The sequence below is a fragment of the Pelodiscus sinensis genome, chromosome 27 (assembly GCF_052426305.1).
Source record: "Pelodiscus sinensis isolate ZL-2025 chromosome 27, ASM5242630v1, whole genome shotgun sequence".
Classification (NCBI taxonomy): domain Eukaryota; kingdom Metazoa; phylum Chordata; order Testudines; family Trionychidae; genus Pelodiscus; species Pelodiscus sinensis.
The window spans coordinates 16,216,241-16,230,474 of NC_143078.1; the positions used below are offsets into that span (position 1 = coordinate 16,216,241).

General features: G+C 55.0%; 1 protein-coding gene across 2 annotated transcripts in view; it reads left to right on the forward strand.

The window, feature by feature from the left end:
* The first annotated feature begins 5,708 nt into the window (after nucleotides 1–5,708).
* Nucleotides 5,709–14,234, forward strand: part of SORT1 (sortilin 1) — a 31,345-nt gene continuing 22,819 nt past the window's right edge. The window contains exon 1 of one of the 2 annotated variants that reach the window (XM_075910391.2): nucleotides 5,709–5,906. In XM_075910391.2, the coding sequence (XP_075766506.2) occupies nucleotides 5,757–5,906 (150 nt within the window). In that variant the 5' untranslated portion in view covers nucleotides 5,709–5,756. The remainder of the gene's footprint in view (nucleotides 5,907–14,234) is intronic. The other variant, XM_075910392.2, reaches the window with a different exon arrangement.

Consider the following 14,234-nt stretch of genomic DNA (forward strand, 5'->3'; position numbering starts at 1 on the left):
CTAGACAGCTGCATTCCTGTGCCTAGTGCGGAGATCATGGACGTTGGAGGCCTCCCCCCAAACCTCGATGAGGTCCACGATCTCCACACTAGACCAGGCGGGCGCCCGCCTCTTGCGGCCCCGGGCAGGCTCCTGGGAGCCACTAGCCTGGTCCTGAGAAGAGGCGGAGGGCTGGGGGGCAGCGGGTGGCTGGCTCATGCCGTGCCAGGTGCAGGGTCTGCTGGCTGGGTGCTGGCAGACTTGCAACTGGCAAAGGCACTGTAGCCAGACCGTGCCCCTTTAAGGGCTCCAGGGCCAGGAGGGGGGCAGACAAGTTTCCCTGGTTTGGCCCAGAGTGGCCACCAGGGCAAGCTGGGGGGGGTTAGCCTCCAACTAGTTTGAATTAAGTGGCTACACAGCCCTTAATTCGAACTAGGCTTAGTCCTCGTGGAATGAGGTTTACCTAGTTCGAATTAAGCGCTCCGCTAGTTGGATTTAAATTCGAACTAGCGGTTTGTATGTGTAGCCCCTATGAAAGTTAATTCAAAGTAACGGCTGTTAGTTCGAATTAACTTTGTGGTGTAGACATACCCTGAAAGCCTGGTTGAAATCTTCATTAAATGCCCCCTAACTGGTGAGTCATTGTCAGCAACATCAGGCTGTCTGGTGAACTCTCCCTCACTCTCTCGGCTCATCCTTGGCCTTGCCAATCCAGCAGTAGGTGTAGCCTGCTCCCTCGTCCTCCAGGTGGGACTCAGAGTCTGGCTTCACGGGGGACAGCAAGGTCTGTTATAGCTCTTCAGTGTCTGGCAGTTTGGGCTGTCCTTCGGTCTGGTCTCTGGCCATTGTCAAGATGAGTTCTAACATTGTCAGGCTGTGAGTGTTTGTTTTGATTTGGGAGGCTGAGTTGGATGGCCAACCAGGATGTTATAGAAGGGTGTTAAAATTCTCTCTCTGGCTTGGGGAGAGCTGTGCTTTCCGTTAAAAGTATTTCCACAAAAGAGCGTCTAGATTGGCACGGATGCTTTTGCACAAAAGCATCCGTGCCCAGTATAGATGCGCTTTTGCGCAGGAAAGCTCCGATGGCCATTTTAGCCATCGGGCGTTCTTGCGCAAAAAATTAAGGTGCCTGTCTACACTGGCCCTCTTGCGCAAGTATTCTTGCGCAAGAGGGCTTCTCCCTGAGCGGGAGCGTCAAAATATTTGCGCAAGAAGCACTGAATTCTTACATTAGATCGTCAGTGTTCTTGCGCAAATTCAAGTGGCCAGTGTAGACAGCTGGCAAGTTTTTGCGCAAAAGTGACTGCTTTTGCGCAAAATCTTGCCAGTCTAGACGCACCCTTGGTGTTTTTCTAAAGGCCTGGAGTCAATTGATTATGTAGGAATCTCAGCTTTCATTTAAAAAAAAGTTCTCTATACTTCTGGGCCTTCCAGCTAAGGAGGAAAGCTTTAAAACATGTACCCTAAATACTCAAGAAACAAAAGGCCAATAAAAATCCAACAGGTTTGATTTTTAAAAATCTTATGATTTGTAGACCATTCTCATAACTTTGTGTAGGCGTTCCTTGTGATGTTTGGGTTGGCAATATTGCTCTTTGATTGATGAATTTAGAGAGGTCTCTCCCTTCAGTTTCCCTTTCCACCCTCCTTTTTTGTCACAGGTCATCAGAGAATCATAGAGACAATGGAGAGTAGGGTGAGTCCATGACTATGGTTAATGACTGGTCAGGGTGACTAACTATTATCAGCCAGTGGTCTGAATGAGCTATATACTGCCATCTGTGAATCAACTGTAGGAAAAGGCTTCACGAGCAGACCTTGTTTATATAGACAACCTACTTTGCCACAGAGATCAGTAGACACACTTGCTGTCTCAAGGTGATCAATTTTGGCTCTTTTGGGTTGAAATTCACTTAAGACTTGGAGCTGGAAGAACGTTATCCATATTGTAGGATTAAAAGACCTGAACTTAATATGAGCTGGCTTAGGGTCTACCATAACTTGAACACTAAGCAGAGGATAGTGAGTCACATCTAACTGAAAGTCACAGAAGATGGAAACAGGTTTTATTTCTGGTGGTGTAGAGTCTATTTGGGAGTCCTCAATTATATCTGACACTTTACATCCAGAATGCGTCTAGACTGGCAAGATTTTGTGCAAAAACTTGCCAGCTGTCTACACTGGCCGCTTGAATTTGCGCAAGAGCACTGACTTTGTAATGTACAAAATCAGTGCTTCTTGCGCAAAAACTTTCACGCTCCCGCTCGGGGAAAAGCCCTCTTGTGCAAGAGGGCCACTGTAGACAGGGAAGAACTGTTTTGCGCAAAAAAGCCCCGATGGCTAAAATGGCGATTGGGGCTTTCTTGCGCAAAATCACGTCTAGACTGGCCACGGATGCTTTTGCGCAAAAAGCATCTGTACCAATCTAGACACACTTTTGCGGAAATACTTTTAATGGAAAAACTTTTCTGTTAAAAGTATTTCGGCAAAATCATGCCAGTCTAGATGCAGCCCTAGTGTTTAAAGGCAGAGTTGACTAAAATCAATTGAGAGTCCTTGTCTTGTCTCAGTGATCGCTTCAGCAAAAATCATTGATAAAATCATGTGTAGACTGACCTTGGACTCAACATGCAGGCAGTGTGTTGAAGGGCAGTGCAAAGGAGGCAGTGGTGGTGAGGTACCATATTACCTAGTGAAATCATTGGTGCTGAAATCACTAAGGACTGGAATTTGACCACAGAACTGACACTTTCTTAACAAAGGCTCCATTTTTGCTATTTAAAAAGTAAATCAATGTAACAGAAAACTGCAGCGCTCTCTGGTAACTTTTTAAAAATCAAACTTTAAACTTTATTGAAAAAATTGGATAGTTTGCAATTGAAAATATTTGACCTACACTTAAGGCAACTGATTTAATTTTGTGTAAAATTTTGCATAATAAAGGATGGCATTTTTTGCTCAACAAAAAATCCTGGGGGGGGGGGGGGTGTCCCGCCAAAACAGTTTGAATTGGGCCCCGCACTTCCTAAAGCCGGCCCTGATGCTAGTGTTTCCATGGCTTGGGTTAATATGATGGACAACAGGGCGGTGCCCTGATAGCACCCTTCCTCTCTGGTTCTTAACTGTTGTGCAGTTAGTCCGGGTAGGTGCTAGAACGACTCCTGCAGTTCCAGGAGATGGTGCTGTTCCTTTGCTTTAGCTTTTCTATGAAACAAAATATGACAAACAAATGGTCTCGGGGTGGGACTCGGAATAAAGAAGTGTCCTTTATATCTACCCTCATTACGTTACTGGTACCAACTATCACATGACCCCGCGATGGTATTCTAACTAAATCAAGGCTTTGTGTTCCTATCTCCAATCCCTTGGCTCTAGGGAGAAACACAAACACTTGAAGTTGATGCATGTCCAATAAAAGTAGGGGATTTTGGAATAATAGATTTTGCTCTCTTGCAACCTCCAGCTCAAAGGAGTTTCATGTGAGTTCTTTTTACCCTCCTCCCCTAGCCATGTGCAATATGACTCAGGCACTTGTAGAAACCTCAGATAGTTGCCCTCATACTTTTCAAACATGAAATCTAAATGACCGCATGGAAAACCAGCATCTGTGAAAGGGAAAGCACCGATATAAAAAATAAACGCTTTCTTGCCTGCAGTCCCCCCCCCCCTTCTCTCATTTGCTCAGGAGTATGGAATGAGAACACACAGAAGAGCCAGAACCCTGATTTCTAATCTGATTGCCTGCTGGCTTAATCTAGTGCTTTGGGCAAAACAAAGTCGCTTAACCTGTCTTCTACACATCTGCCAAAATGCGATAACTTATCTCCTCCCGCATAATTATGAGGCTTAGTCACATAAAGCTTTTAAGATGGGGAGTGTTACACAGTTGGGTTAGGAACTTTCTCCTTTGCACCTTTCCTTAATCACCCCTACCTCAGGCTGAAGAGAGGAGCTTTTAGCTTATTCCAAGGGCGGGGTCTGACTCTGAGGAGTTTTACTTTCCCCCTGAGCCCTGCCGTGGAGTTGGAGCTTGACACAAAGCTGCTTTTTACCCTCAAAACACTCAGGCTGTGTCTAGACTGGAAAGTTTTCCCCCAAAAGCAGCTGCTTTTGCGGAAAAACTTGCCAGCTGTCTACACTGGCCACTTGAATTTCCGCAAGAACACTGACGATCTCATGTAAGAAATCAGTGCTTCTTGAGGAAATACTATGCTGCTCCCATTCAGGAAAAAGTCCTTTTGCGCAAAGCTTTTGCGCAAAAGGGCCAGTGTAGACAGCTCAGATTTTTGTGCAAAAAAACCCCAATCACGAAAATGGCGATCGGGGCTTTTTTGCGCAAAAGCGCGTCTAGATTGGCCATGGATGCTTTTCTGCAAAAAGTGCTTTTGCGGAAAAGCATCCATGCCAATCTAGATGCTCTTTTCTGCAAATGCTTTTAACGGAAAACTTAACGGAAAATCATGCCAGTCTAGACGTAGCCTCAGCATTTTTCTGTGCAGTGGCACTCTGCAAACAGCAGCATCGACGAGGGAAACTTAAGTTTGGTCTTCACAGGGGACTGCTCAAAGCGCGTGTGTGGACACACTCCAGCTACCCTGCGACAGCACTGTGCCTGTGGATTTGGGGGGGCAAATAGCCCAGAAGGAAATCCTTCCCGAGTGTGTCCTAAAGCAGCTTCCGAGCCCCTGAGGCCGGTAAACTGGGTCACAGAGGAGCTGCACAGCTTTGCTGTACTAGCCGCAGTATCTTGTCCCGTTCCTCGGAGCGGCACGTTGCAGCCCTTCATTGGCTCCTCTGCTCGTCTCCATCGACGGCTGATCGCACAGTCTTGCGGCTCCGACCCCTCTCACTCGCGCCCCCGGCTAGGTCTGCCCTGCCCGTTTGCTTTTACTGGGCTTCACCCCCACTTTCTGGCTTCCTGCCTCCCTCAGGCTGTTTGCCAGGCTCCTTGTTCTTACCCCCCAACCCCCCTGCTTTGGTCTCATTCCCCGGCGATTTCTTCTCCTCCCAGCCCCGCGGTCCCGGCAGAGGCTTGGTGGCGAAGGGCCCGCCCCATGCCTCTGCGATGTCAGGTGACTCAGTTTCCCCGGCCAGCAGGGAGAAAGTCGTGGGGCGAGCCCGGGCCGTGCGGAAGGCAGGGACCCAGCCCGACCCCTGCACGGGGCGAGAGCGGAAAGCCCCGGGGTGCGGGGCCGGAGCGCTCCCTGAACCGCCCCGCCAGCCTTCGCAGCCCCGCAGGACACGCGCTCCCTAAGGGCGCGGCGCCTTTAAATCATCTGGAGGCGGAACTTAAAGATACAAAGTTGCAAAATAGTGTATCTTAAAGTCAACCAATTAAAAAAAGAAACCTGCGCTGCGCAGCCACTAGCCAATCAGAGAATGGTCGCTGGGTAGATTAGGATTGATACGCGTCACCGTGCGTCCATCCAGCCAATCACTTTAGGCGAGGTCAGCCAATGAGCAAGGCGTTCTGGAAGAGGCGGAGCTTGGGGTGTTTTGGACGCCTGATTGACAAGCGAGGAGACCTAATCAGAAGGGAAAGAGGCTGGTCGGGATTCGGGCCTGGCTGCTACGGTAGAGACGGGCAGCTCTTGCAGCCAATCAGAATTGAAGGTCGCGTGCGGGGAAAGGGGGCGGGGCTTGTTTTGCATGAGGAGAATGACGTCCCCCAAGACCAACGGGACTCGGCAGGTGGCGGGCGCGGCCCTATGGGGTGACTGTGGGCGGGGCGCGGGGAAGCCGGTGCGGGCGCTGGCCGGGCCAGCTGGCGAGTGGCGATGGGGCTGCGGGCGGCCGCGCTGTGCGGGGCCCTGCTGCTGCTGCTGGCACCCGGCCGGGGGGACGCGGGGCTGCTGCGGCGAGCGGCGGAGCCGGGCTGTGGGCTGCAGAGCGGGTTCGAGTCCGTCCTGGGCAACAGCACCTACCCGGTGAGTGGCGGCCGGAGCCACCGACAGACACCCCCCCGACATCCCCCTACAGACCGACACCCCCCCGTTCGACCGACAGACACCCCCCGACACCCCCTACAGACCGACACCCCCCCGTTCGACCGACAGACACCCCCCGACACCCCCTACAGACCGACACCCCCCCGTTCGACCGACAGACACCCCCCGACACCCCCTACAGACCGACACCCCCCCGTTCGACCGACAGACACCCCCCGACACCCCCTACAGACCGACACCCCCCCGACCGACAGACACCCCCCGACACCCCCTACAGACCGACACCCCCCCGTTCGACCGACAGACACCCCCCGACACCCCCCCCCCCCCCCCCGACCGACCACCCCCCGACATACAGACCGACACCCCCCGTTCGACCGACAGACACCCCCCGACACCCCCCTGACACCGCCCCCCCCCCCCCGGCCCCCCGCCCGACCCCCCCCCCCCGGGACCGACATACAGACCGACACCCCCCAACCGACTGACAGATGCTTTTTCTCCTCCTCCGGGGGTCCCGCCCCCAACCCCACTCCAACTGACAAACACCTCCCCCACGCTCTGGGGATGGACCGATAGACCCCTCACCACTGGGGGGCAAACACCACCCCCTGCCCTATCCCGGGGGATGGAGCGATACTGACTGACTCTGCCCCCCAGCCTGGGGATGGTGAGCAGACTGACAGACCTCCCTGCCCTTCCACTAGGGGATGGATCGACAGACTGACCCCCCACCCTTGGGCTTGGACAGACCAACAGACATCCTGCCCCACTGCTGGGGAGCTGACTGACAGACCAACTCCCTACAACTTGGGGGGAGGAGCTAACAAACTTACCACTCTCCCCCTTGCACAGCCTTGGGAGGCAGGCTGACTGACACGGCCCATCGGGTCTGGTCTGATAGTCTCTAGGGCACAGATACACCCACACACAAGGGATAAACAGACTGACACAGGGTGTGCAAGGGAGGTAGACTGACAAATAGGGGAGGATCAGTCTTTTTCCTGTTCATACCCTAGGTAATGTGGGGGAAACTCCCCAGCCTCACAGGGTGGGGGCCGAGTCCCCTACTCTAAGGCCTTGGCCTGTCTCACCTGAGAGCTTTTGAGTATAATTGCCTGCTTCTGAAATTGCCAGGCTAAGTCCCTCATGGTCTTGCTGTGCTCAGTATGAGGGTGCTGCCGTGGGCCATGTCTTCCTGGTCTTGGGGGACTCCAGCTACCTTGGTCTTTATTTCATAGCAGAGCCCCAAGGGACAGCAATTCACCTTCTTGCAAGGAGGGATTTGAGCCCTGGGAGTGCCAAAGCTGGCCTCTGCCTAGCACTAGTTGCCAGCGCTTGGAAGAAATCTCTGCAGACGGTAGGGATTGGTGGTGGCGGTTGGTCTTTGCCTGCTGCACCCAGGAGCTGTCGCTTGCAGAAAAGTTTGCATAGAGCAGGTTCCTGCCATGTGAGCATGTAATATGGGGAATGTCATTGTGACCTTTGGTAGGTCACTTGCCTCTGTTTCCCCATCTGCTGAATAGGGCCATTTTGCCTGGAGTTCGAGAGGTTTCTTTCGTGCCTGACACAGCTTATTTGTGTGGGTTAGAGAAGGGCAGAACCTTAATTGCTGGCGTGTGAGCTATTGCAGGCCCATAAGGACCTACAGGGAGCTCTTTAATGCCTCGTTTAAAAGACCTTGGTGAGCTTTCACCGAACAGCATGTCTCCGCGAGATTGAAAACGGGCCGCGTCACTGTGGAGTGAGCGGCACCAGTGCTGTGCTGCTCCTGTCAGATTGCATCTTTGCTCTCTGGGAAGCGTCTGAGGCAGGGAGTCTTGTCCCCCTTTGGTGCACCCTTGGGATGCTGCAGCAGGGCTTGAATGGGAGACGTTTGTTTAAAAAACCTTGTTTTTTCCAGTCCTCTCTTAGCCACGGTTGGCTGACTTGGGGGAGTGCAAGGTCTCCCCAGATTACCCCTGGAGGTACGCTGCAGGGTCCTTTCCCTCCACGGACACTGAACATCGGGGCATATAATCCAAGCTCTTACAGGCCCTTAACTGTAGCAGGGCAAGGCCATGCTGCATGGTGCATTAATAATCTGCTGTGGAAAATCCTGGCTTTGGTTCCGTTGGTCTCCCCCTCTTCCCTTCATGGCTTTAGCAGATGCTTTTCATTCTTGGTATTTTTCTTTGTGGCATAATTCTTTACCTGAGATGTATTGCACTTTTGGGGATCCCCCTGAGAGGCAGAACTGGCTGGCTGGCTTATCCCCACTTCCCCTGCAGCAGGATCTGTTGGCTGGTAGAACCCGAGTTAACCTTTGGTGGAGTGGCTTCTCTTTCTGCCATTTTGCATTTTAAACTTTGATTTGAGCTGAGATGCTGTTCCCACAGCAGATGCGGTGTGCCAGCCCTTCACCGGAACACAGTAACTTCTTTTGTGTAAAATACTATTTGATTGTTACCTCGTTCTTCCAAATGACCCTCGTCCTACGTGCCTGTAGCATTCTGCCTGACACACAGATTGTAACGGCATGCAGGAGGGAGCGTTGTCTGTCCAGCACTGGAATCCTGGTCTTTGGTGGGGGCTCCTAGTTGCTACCATAATATAACAACTGGGAAGGCTCCGGAGAGTTTTACCATTGTCCTGTCATCCTGCCCCCACCCCATGCCTGCCTCAAACAGGTGAGCTTCCTGGCTACTGGCTACGTTGCTCCACCCTTCCCACAGAACCTCTGGGCTGCTGCAAGCTGGAGAGATCGTCACTATTCTTCCCATTCTTTGCCCAGCCTCTTCTTTGAGCCATTCTCCCCCAGGAGCATCCCCAATGGTTTTAGCCTTCCCCGTTGGCAGGTGGTGGGGGCAGACCTAGATTCTAAGCCCAAAGTGATGACCCTGGTCAGTTTTGCAGACCAGCCTCTCTCCATAGCCAGCCTGGGCCGCCAGAGACAGAGGGTGCTTTGCGGCAGCCTCCTCTACCCCGGCAGCAGACTTTGTCTGCAGGGAGCTCAGACCCCCCTCGGACAGGGGCTGCTGCTGCCCCACGCTGCTGCCTCCGCATCAGAGGCGGTACCGGCAGCTGGTCTGCACGGGGAGCTGTTTCTTAAACTGGCTCCCCGGGAGGGGGTCAGAGTGCACTGGCTGCCAGCCCCGGCCCTGGGGTCTATCGAACAGTCATGTAACCCATACGAGTGGTGGCTACACGACTGTTCAATTCCACACTATCTAACCTCCCCACACTTAGTGCCTAGGAAAATCAGGTTGTGTCTGAAACCCGTGGTGGGCAATAACAGGGTGTCTCGGCACAGAGAAGACTGTGCGCTTGTTCGCTCGCGCTGGCCGCGTATTGTTCTTGCCAGCTGCGCTGCCTGGATCGTGCCTGTTGGCGACCAGCGAGCGTGCCATAGCGCTGACCCATGGAGCCTGGTGTCCTCTTCCCACAGCTCTCGGCCCCTGTCCGTGCAGCTTGCCCACAACTCTGCTCTGTGCTCCAGCGGCCCAGTCCCCGCTCCAGGGGGTGGGTGGAGATATAATCCGTTCCTGTTCCCTGCGGCAGGGACAGGGCCTGGCAGCCTTCAGTCCGGGGAGGACTGGCTGGAGCTTTTTGTACAACTGAAGTGCTGCTCTGGAGTTGGCCAAGTGAGATGTTAGGAGACTCTCCTTCCACCCACTCCCTGCGCAGGCCAGCTAAGGTCACTTCCCCAACCCTCTGCAGATCGCTGCCTGCATACACAGCGCTGTGCGCAGCTGCACTTCTCCTGGGATTCCCGCTTGCTGGGGGTGTCTGTCCCAAAGCCTCCAAGAAGCAGTGCGGCGGGAGGGGCCAGTGGGTTACGTTTGGTTGGTTGCTGGGGTTTCCTTCTGTGATCAGAGGCTAAAATTTGTGCTCAGACGTGGCTCTCTCCCAGGGATTTCCCTACACCCCCCCCTATGGAGGTGTATACCACCCCGAATTTCCTCAACACCCCCCCAGTTTTGTGAACTATGGTGCCATACAGCCCACCTTCACCCTCACGGCGTCACCTCTCATTGGCCCTGACACCTCCCCTTGTAAATTCAAACACCCTCCCCCCCCAATTTCAATTCCTGGGGAGGCTACTGCTTTCTCCTGAAGAGCTTGCAAGCTTCCTACCTCAGCCAGTGTGCTCTCCTGCCTTGGCTGCAAAGTTAACGAATAGCACCTGCCAGCTGGCTTGCGGGTAAGAGCGACTCCTCCCTTTGCAGGCGTTTCCTCCGGGTTGGACGTGCCATAGAAGCAGGCTTGTTTGGGGGAGAGGTGTCTTGGGCTTCGTCGCCCTGAGTGGTGTAGAGAGCTGCGTGGGGGACGGAGGGCAGCTCGGACTCAGCACAGCCTTGAGAAGCCAGCTGCACGTGCTGGGAAGCAAGGCTCCTCACAGTGCTTCTGCCTCACGTCGCTGCCCTGGCTGAACGCAGCGGCCTTTGGGGCAGCAAAGGAAATTATCCGCGAGCGTCCCTGAAGGCCTGGACTCCATGGGAGGGGGCTGTGCTGCATGCCGCTGCCTGGGAATCGGTCTGTCCGAACCCACGTGGCTGTGGGGACAAGCGAGGTGGCCGGTACCTTGGTGCTGTCTCTGTCCCTGGAGTAACACCGGGTAGAGCTGCTCAATCACCGGGCCCCGGTTTCTCTCCTGTCAAACAGGAGGCTAGTCTGACCGGAAGGGCTGGGGAAACATTGCTGCCCCTTGACAAGCAATTTGAAAATAGCAAGTGCTGACAGATGCGGCACGCTCCAGCGGAGGGGGAGACCTGCGAGGGATTTGTGCAAGTGGTCGCTTATCTCCTAGGTAGCATTAGGGATTGCTGGCTGGCGGCCTGGCACACGACTTTTCTGTTTAATCAGATAGAAGGATCCCTGCTCTCTGAACAGGGGGAGGTCCCCGGTCGGGGCAGAGAAGGGACGCGCTGGCAGCTCGGCTCACGCCTGAGGACGTTTCACTTGTTCTGTATTCAGAGCAGCGTTCCCCAGTGGTGCCTGAGGTTGCGGAGCAGAGACCGTGTTGGCCAGCAGGGCAGGCCGGCTGAGCACTGTGGGAGAACGGGAGAGCTCTCTGCCTGCGGTACTTGTCCCAGCTGGGCCCGTGCGGAGCTACGTGGAGGTTTCTGCCTCCGGCCTCTGAGCCTGGGGAGACAGTGTTGTGGTGAAAGGCCGAGCTGCCACTCTGGTTCCCAGGGTCAGCTGTGGTTTGGCAGGTCACATGCTGCAGAGCCACTACAGCCGCGCCCGCTGGAATCACCCCTGCAGCAGGGACTGGCCTTCTCCCTGGCACCTGGACAGCGAGAGGCTTTCGACCACATGCTTGGTGTACCGCTCCCAGGTGTAGCTCAGACAGGCCGTGCAAGCCTGCAGGGAGGCAGTGCTCCCGACCTGACGGCCCTGTCAGAGTTGCAGAGAGGAGGATGGTCTGGTGGTTAGGGCTCTGGCCTTGGACTTGGGAGACCAGGATCCAGTTCCCAGCTCTGCCACAAACTCACTGTGTGACCTGGGGCAAGTCACTTAGCCTCACTGTGTGCTCAATTCCTCATCTGTGCAATGCGGGTAATAGTCCCAGAGGAAGATTGGAAGTACCCAGATAGGGGCAGTGGAGTAGTACCTTTGAGATCATACCAGAACAATGGCACCTACAGTAGCTGGATTTTCATCAGGGATGTTCCTCATCCAGCTACAAGCATGAGGTAGATGTGGGCTGTGGTCAGATGGGCACAATCGTCTCGAGTCAGACTGGTGCATTTGCTTGGCTGTTGGCAGGACTCGGGCAACCCGTTCAGGCACTGGGCGGATTGTGTTTGTGCAGGGAACAGCGTGTCTCCCAGGTGACGTGGTGGAAAGCCGCCTCTCTCTGTGGATACACTGCACAGCTCCCGGCTCCTGTTGGCACCGTGGGCGTGCCGTGGGATATGTCAGAATGTGTCTGTGCAGCTTTCAAAAAACCCTTAAACCTTGCAGAGCACTGAGCGGAGGTGCTGCCTGACCCCATGGGCTGGGCACAGATGCTGATCAAGGCGTGTCGGTCCCGGTGTGCTGACAGCTGCCTGATCCGCGTCAGGCGGGACAGAACAGGGGCTCTCCCCTTCCCAAAAGCAAATCTTAGCTCAGTCGCTGGAGACTCGAAGCCCCGTTCTCTTTGCCAGATCTACTTCCTGCTGTGCCGATGGGGGGAGCCTGACGTGCCAAAGGCTGCGGTGACATAGGTGACCCATGCTTTGCACGGTTCGGTGCACCACGCGGGTGACCTTCCTTTGCCCTTCCCTGGGGAGAATGCAAGGTCCCGCCCGTTCAGCAGCTGCTCCTGCATTTCGTGGCGTCTGTACGTGCTGAGCCCAGCCCAGCCCTCTGCACTGCGAGATACGTTGCCTTCTGTCCTGTCTGGTGCTAATTCACACTGTCTGCAAAGGCCGCAGATGCCCAGCTGGGCTTGTCTCCTGCCGTATGCGAGGACTTAAAATCTGCGCTGCCGATCCCTCACTGGAGGGAGCAAGCGCTGTCAGGCACGGAGCAGCTTGTCCCTCCCTGGCTCCTTCAGCCTTTCTTCTCGCCTGTGTTTAGTGCTCCCTGGGGGATCCGTCTGCTGGATCCCAAGGCCCTGGCCACCTGGGAATCTAGGAACCTGTAGGCCGTGGGCCCCACGGGAGTCCCCCTCCCTCTGCTGTGATGTGGGGGAGGGACTGGAGGCCACTGAAGAAGATGGCTTCAGCTGCATATCCAGTGCCCCTGCCGAGATGGGACGAGCACATGTGGCTGCTCCGTGCCAAGCCTGTGGGAGATGCTGGGGCCCTTGCTATGTCTGCTGTTGTCCCAGGGAAGAAACTACTTAAATGTCGGGGGGTGGGGGAGGAGAATGGGAGGGAAAGTGTGTAAGCCGGGTGACTGGCGTCTCGGGGGGGGGTACACTGGGTGACTGGCGTCTCGGGGGGGTATGCAGGGTGACTGACGTCTCGGGGGGGGTACGCCGGGTGACTGGCGTCTCGGGGTGTATACTTGGCATTTCTGTAGTGCTGGTCATTGACGGAGCCCAATGGCGGTGAAACTTTGGGGTCTCCCTCTCCTTTTGAGACCCTTGCAGAGACTGGGGAAAGCTGGTAATAGGACCCAGAGACCTGGTTCCCAAACCCCATTCTCCAGCCCGCACACAGGCGTGGGAGGATGGCAGGAAGCCGTGTTGTGCCAGGACGGGGCGCTCGCGTTCCTGGTGCAGCCCAGCTTTCACTGGGGGTGGGGGGGTTCTCCGGCCTCAGCCCCTTTCAGCTGGGGAGCTGTCCACAAGTCGCTAACCTTCCCCTGGCAAGGGGGGCGCTGGGCACTCTCCCGGCTTTGGGAAAGGCCCCTGTTTCACGAGGCGCTGTGTTGGACATTGTGTGTTGCACGCTGCAGCTGGGCCTTTAGTTTTGGCTACGCTCTTGTGAGCGGAACAGGTCAGGGCATCGTTAGTGAGACTTGAAATATAAACCCCAGCGGCGCTTTTCCCGCTCAGAGGCTGCTCTTCAAGCATCTCGGCAGGAACGGGCTCTCTTCTGAGAAGGCATCCGTTAGGCGACACCAGCGCCGTGGCATGCGGCTGTGCCCCGAGCAGCGCAGCTCCGGCCCTGTCGCTGGGAGCGCCCTCTCCCAGCAGTGTTGATAATAGAACAGCTGATCAAATGGATGCAACTTGGGATGTTAAATTTCGATTAATTGGCTAATCGAGTAGTCGATGGAATTTCCATCAACTACTCGATTAGTCGATGGGGGGGTGTGCTTGCTATCCCGCTGCACCTCTCCCTTTGAAAAGAGCCACATTGTACATTTCAAAGAGAGGCGCAGCAGTCGGGACACCTGCCTGCTGCTCCCCCCTTGCTGCCTCTCTCTGATGGGGGGGGGAGCGACCAGTCAAGTGACTACTCGACTCTCCGAAAGGCTTGTGCTTACCGGGTAGTTGACTAGTCGCTTCCATCCCTAGCTACAGCACGGCCTGCGTGTCTGGGTAAGGCACGTCGGTGGGAACTTAGCTCCGAGCTCCTCTACCTACGGTTGGGTTGCATTGTCCTTGGCCTCAGCCTTTTCTCTTGTGCTGCCGTGCAGGCTCTGTTTGTGTGGTGCTTGGCAAACGCCACCTGTTGTTGGGTTCTCCCGATGCTGCTGTAATCCAGTTCATAAGAACAGCGGCCACGTTCCACCCCAGAGGTGGCCGCGTTTCGGCGCCCTGGGAAAAGGTCTCTGTGTCCCTTGCCTGTGATGTTGAGGCGTAGCCGTTAAACACTCTGTGATCACGTGTAACGTTTCTCCCTGGGTATGTCTACACTACCCTCCTAGTTCGAACTAGCGGGG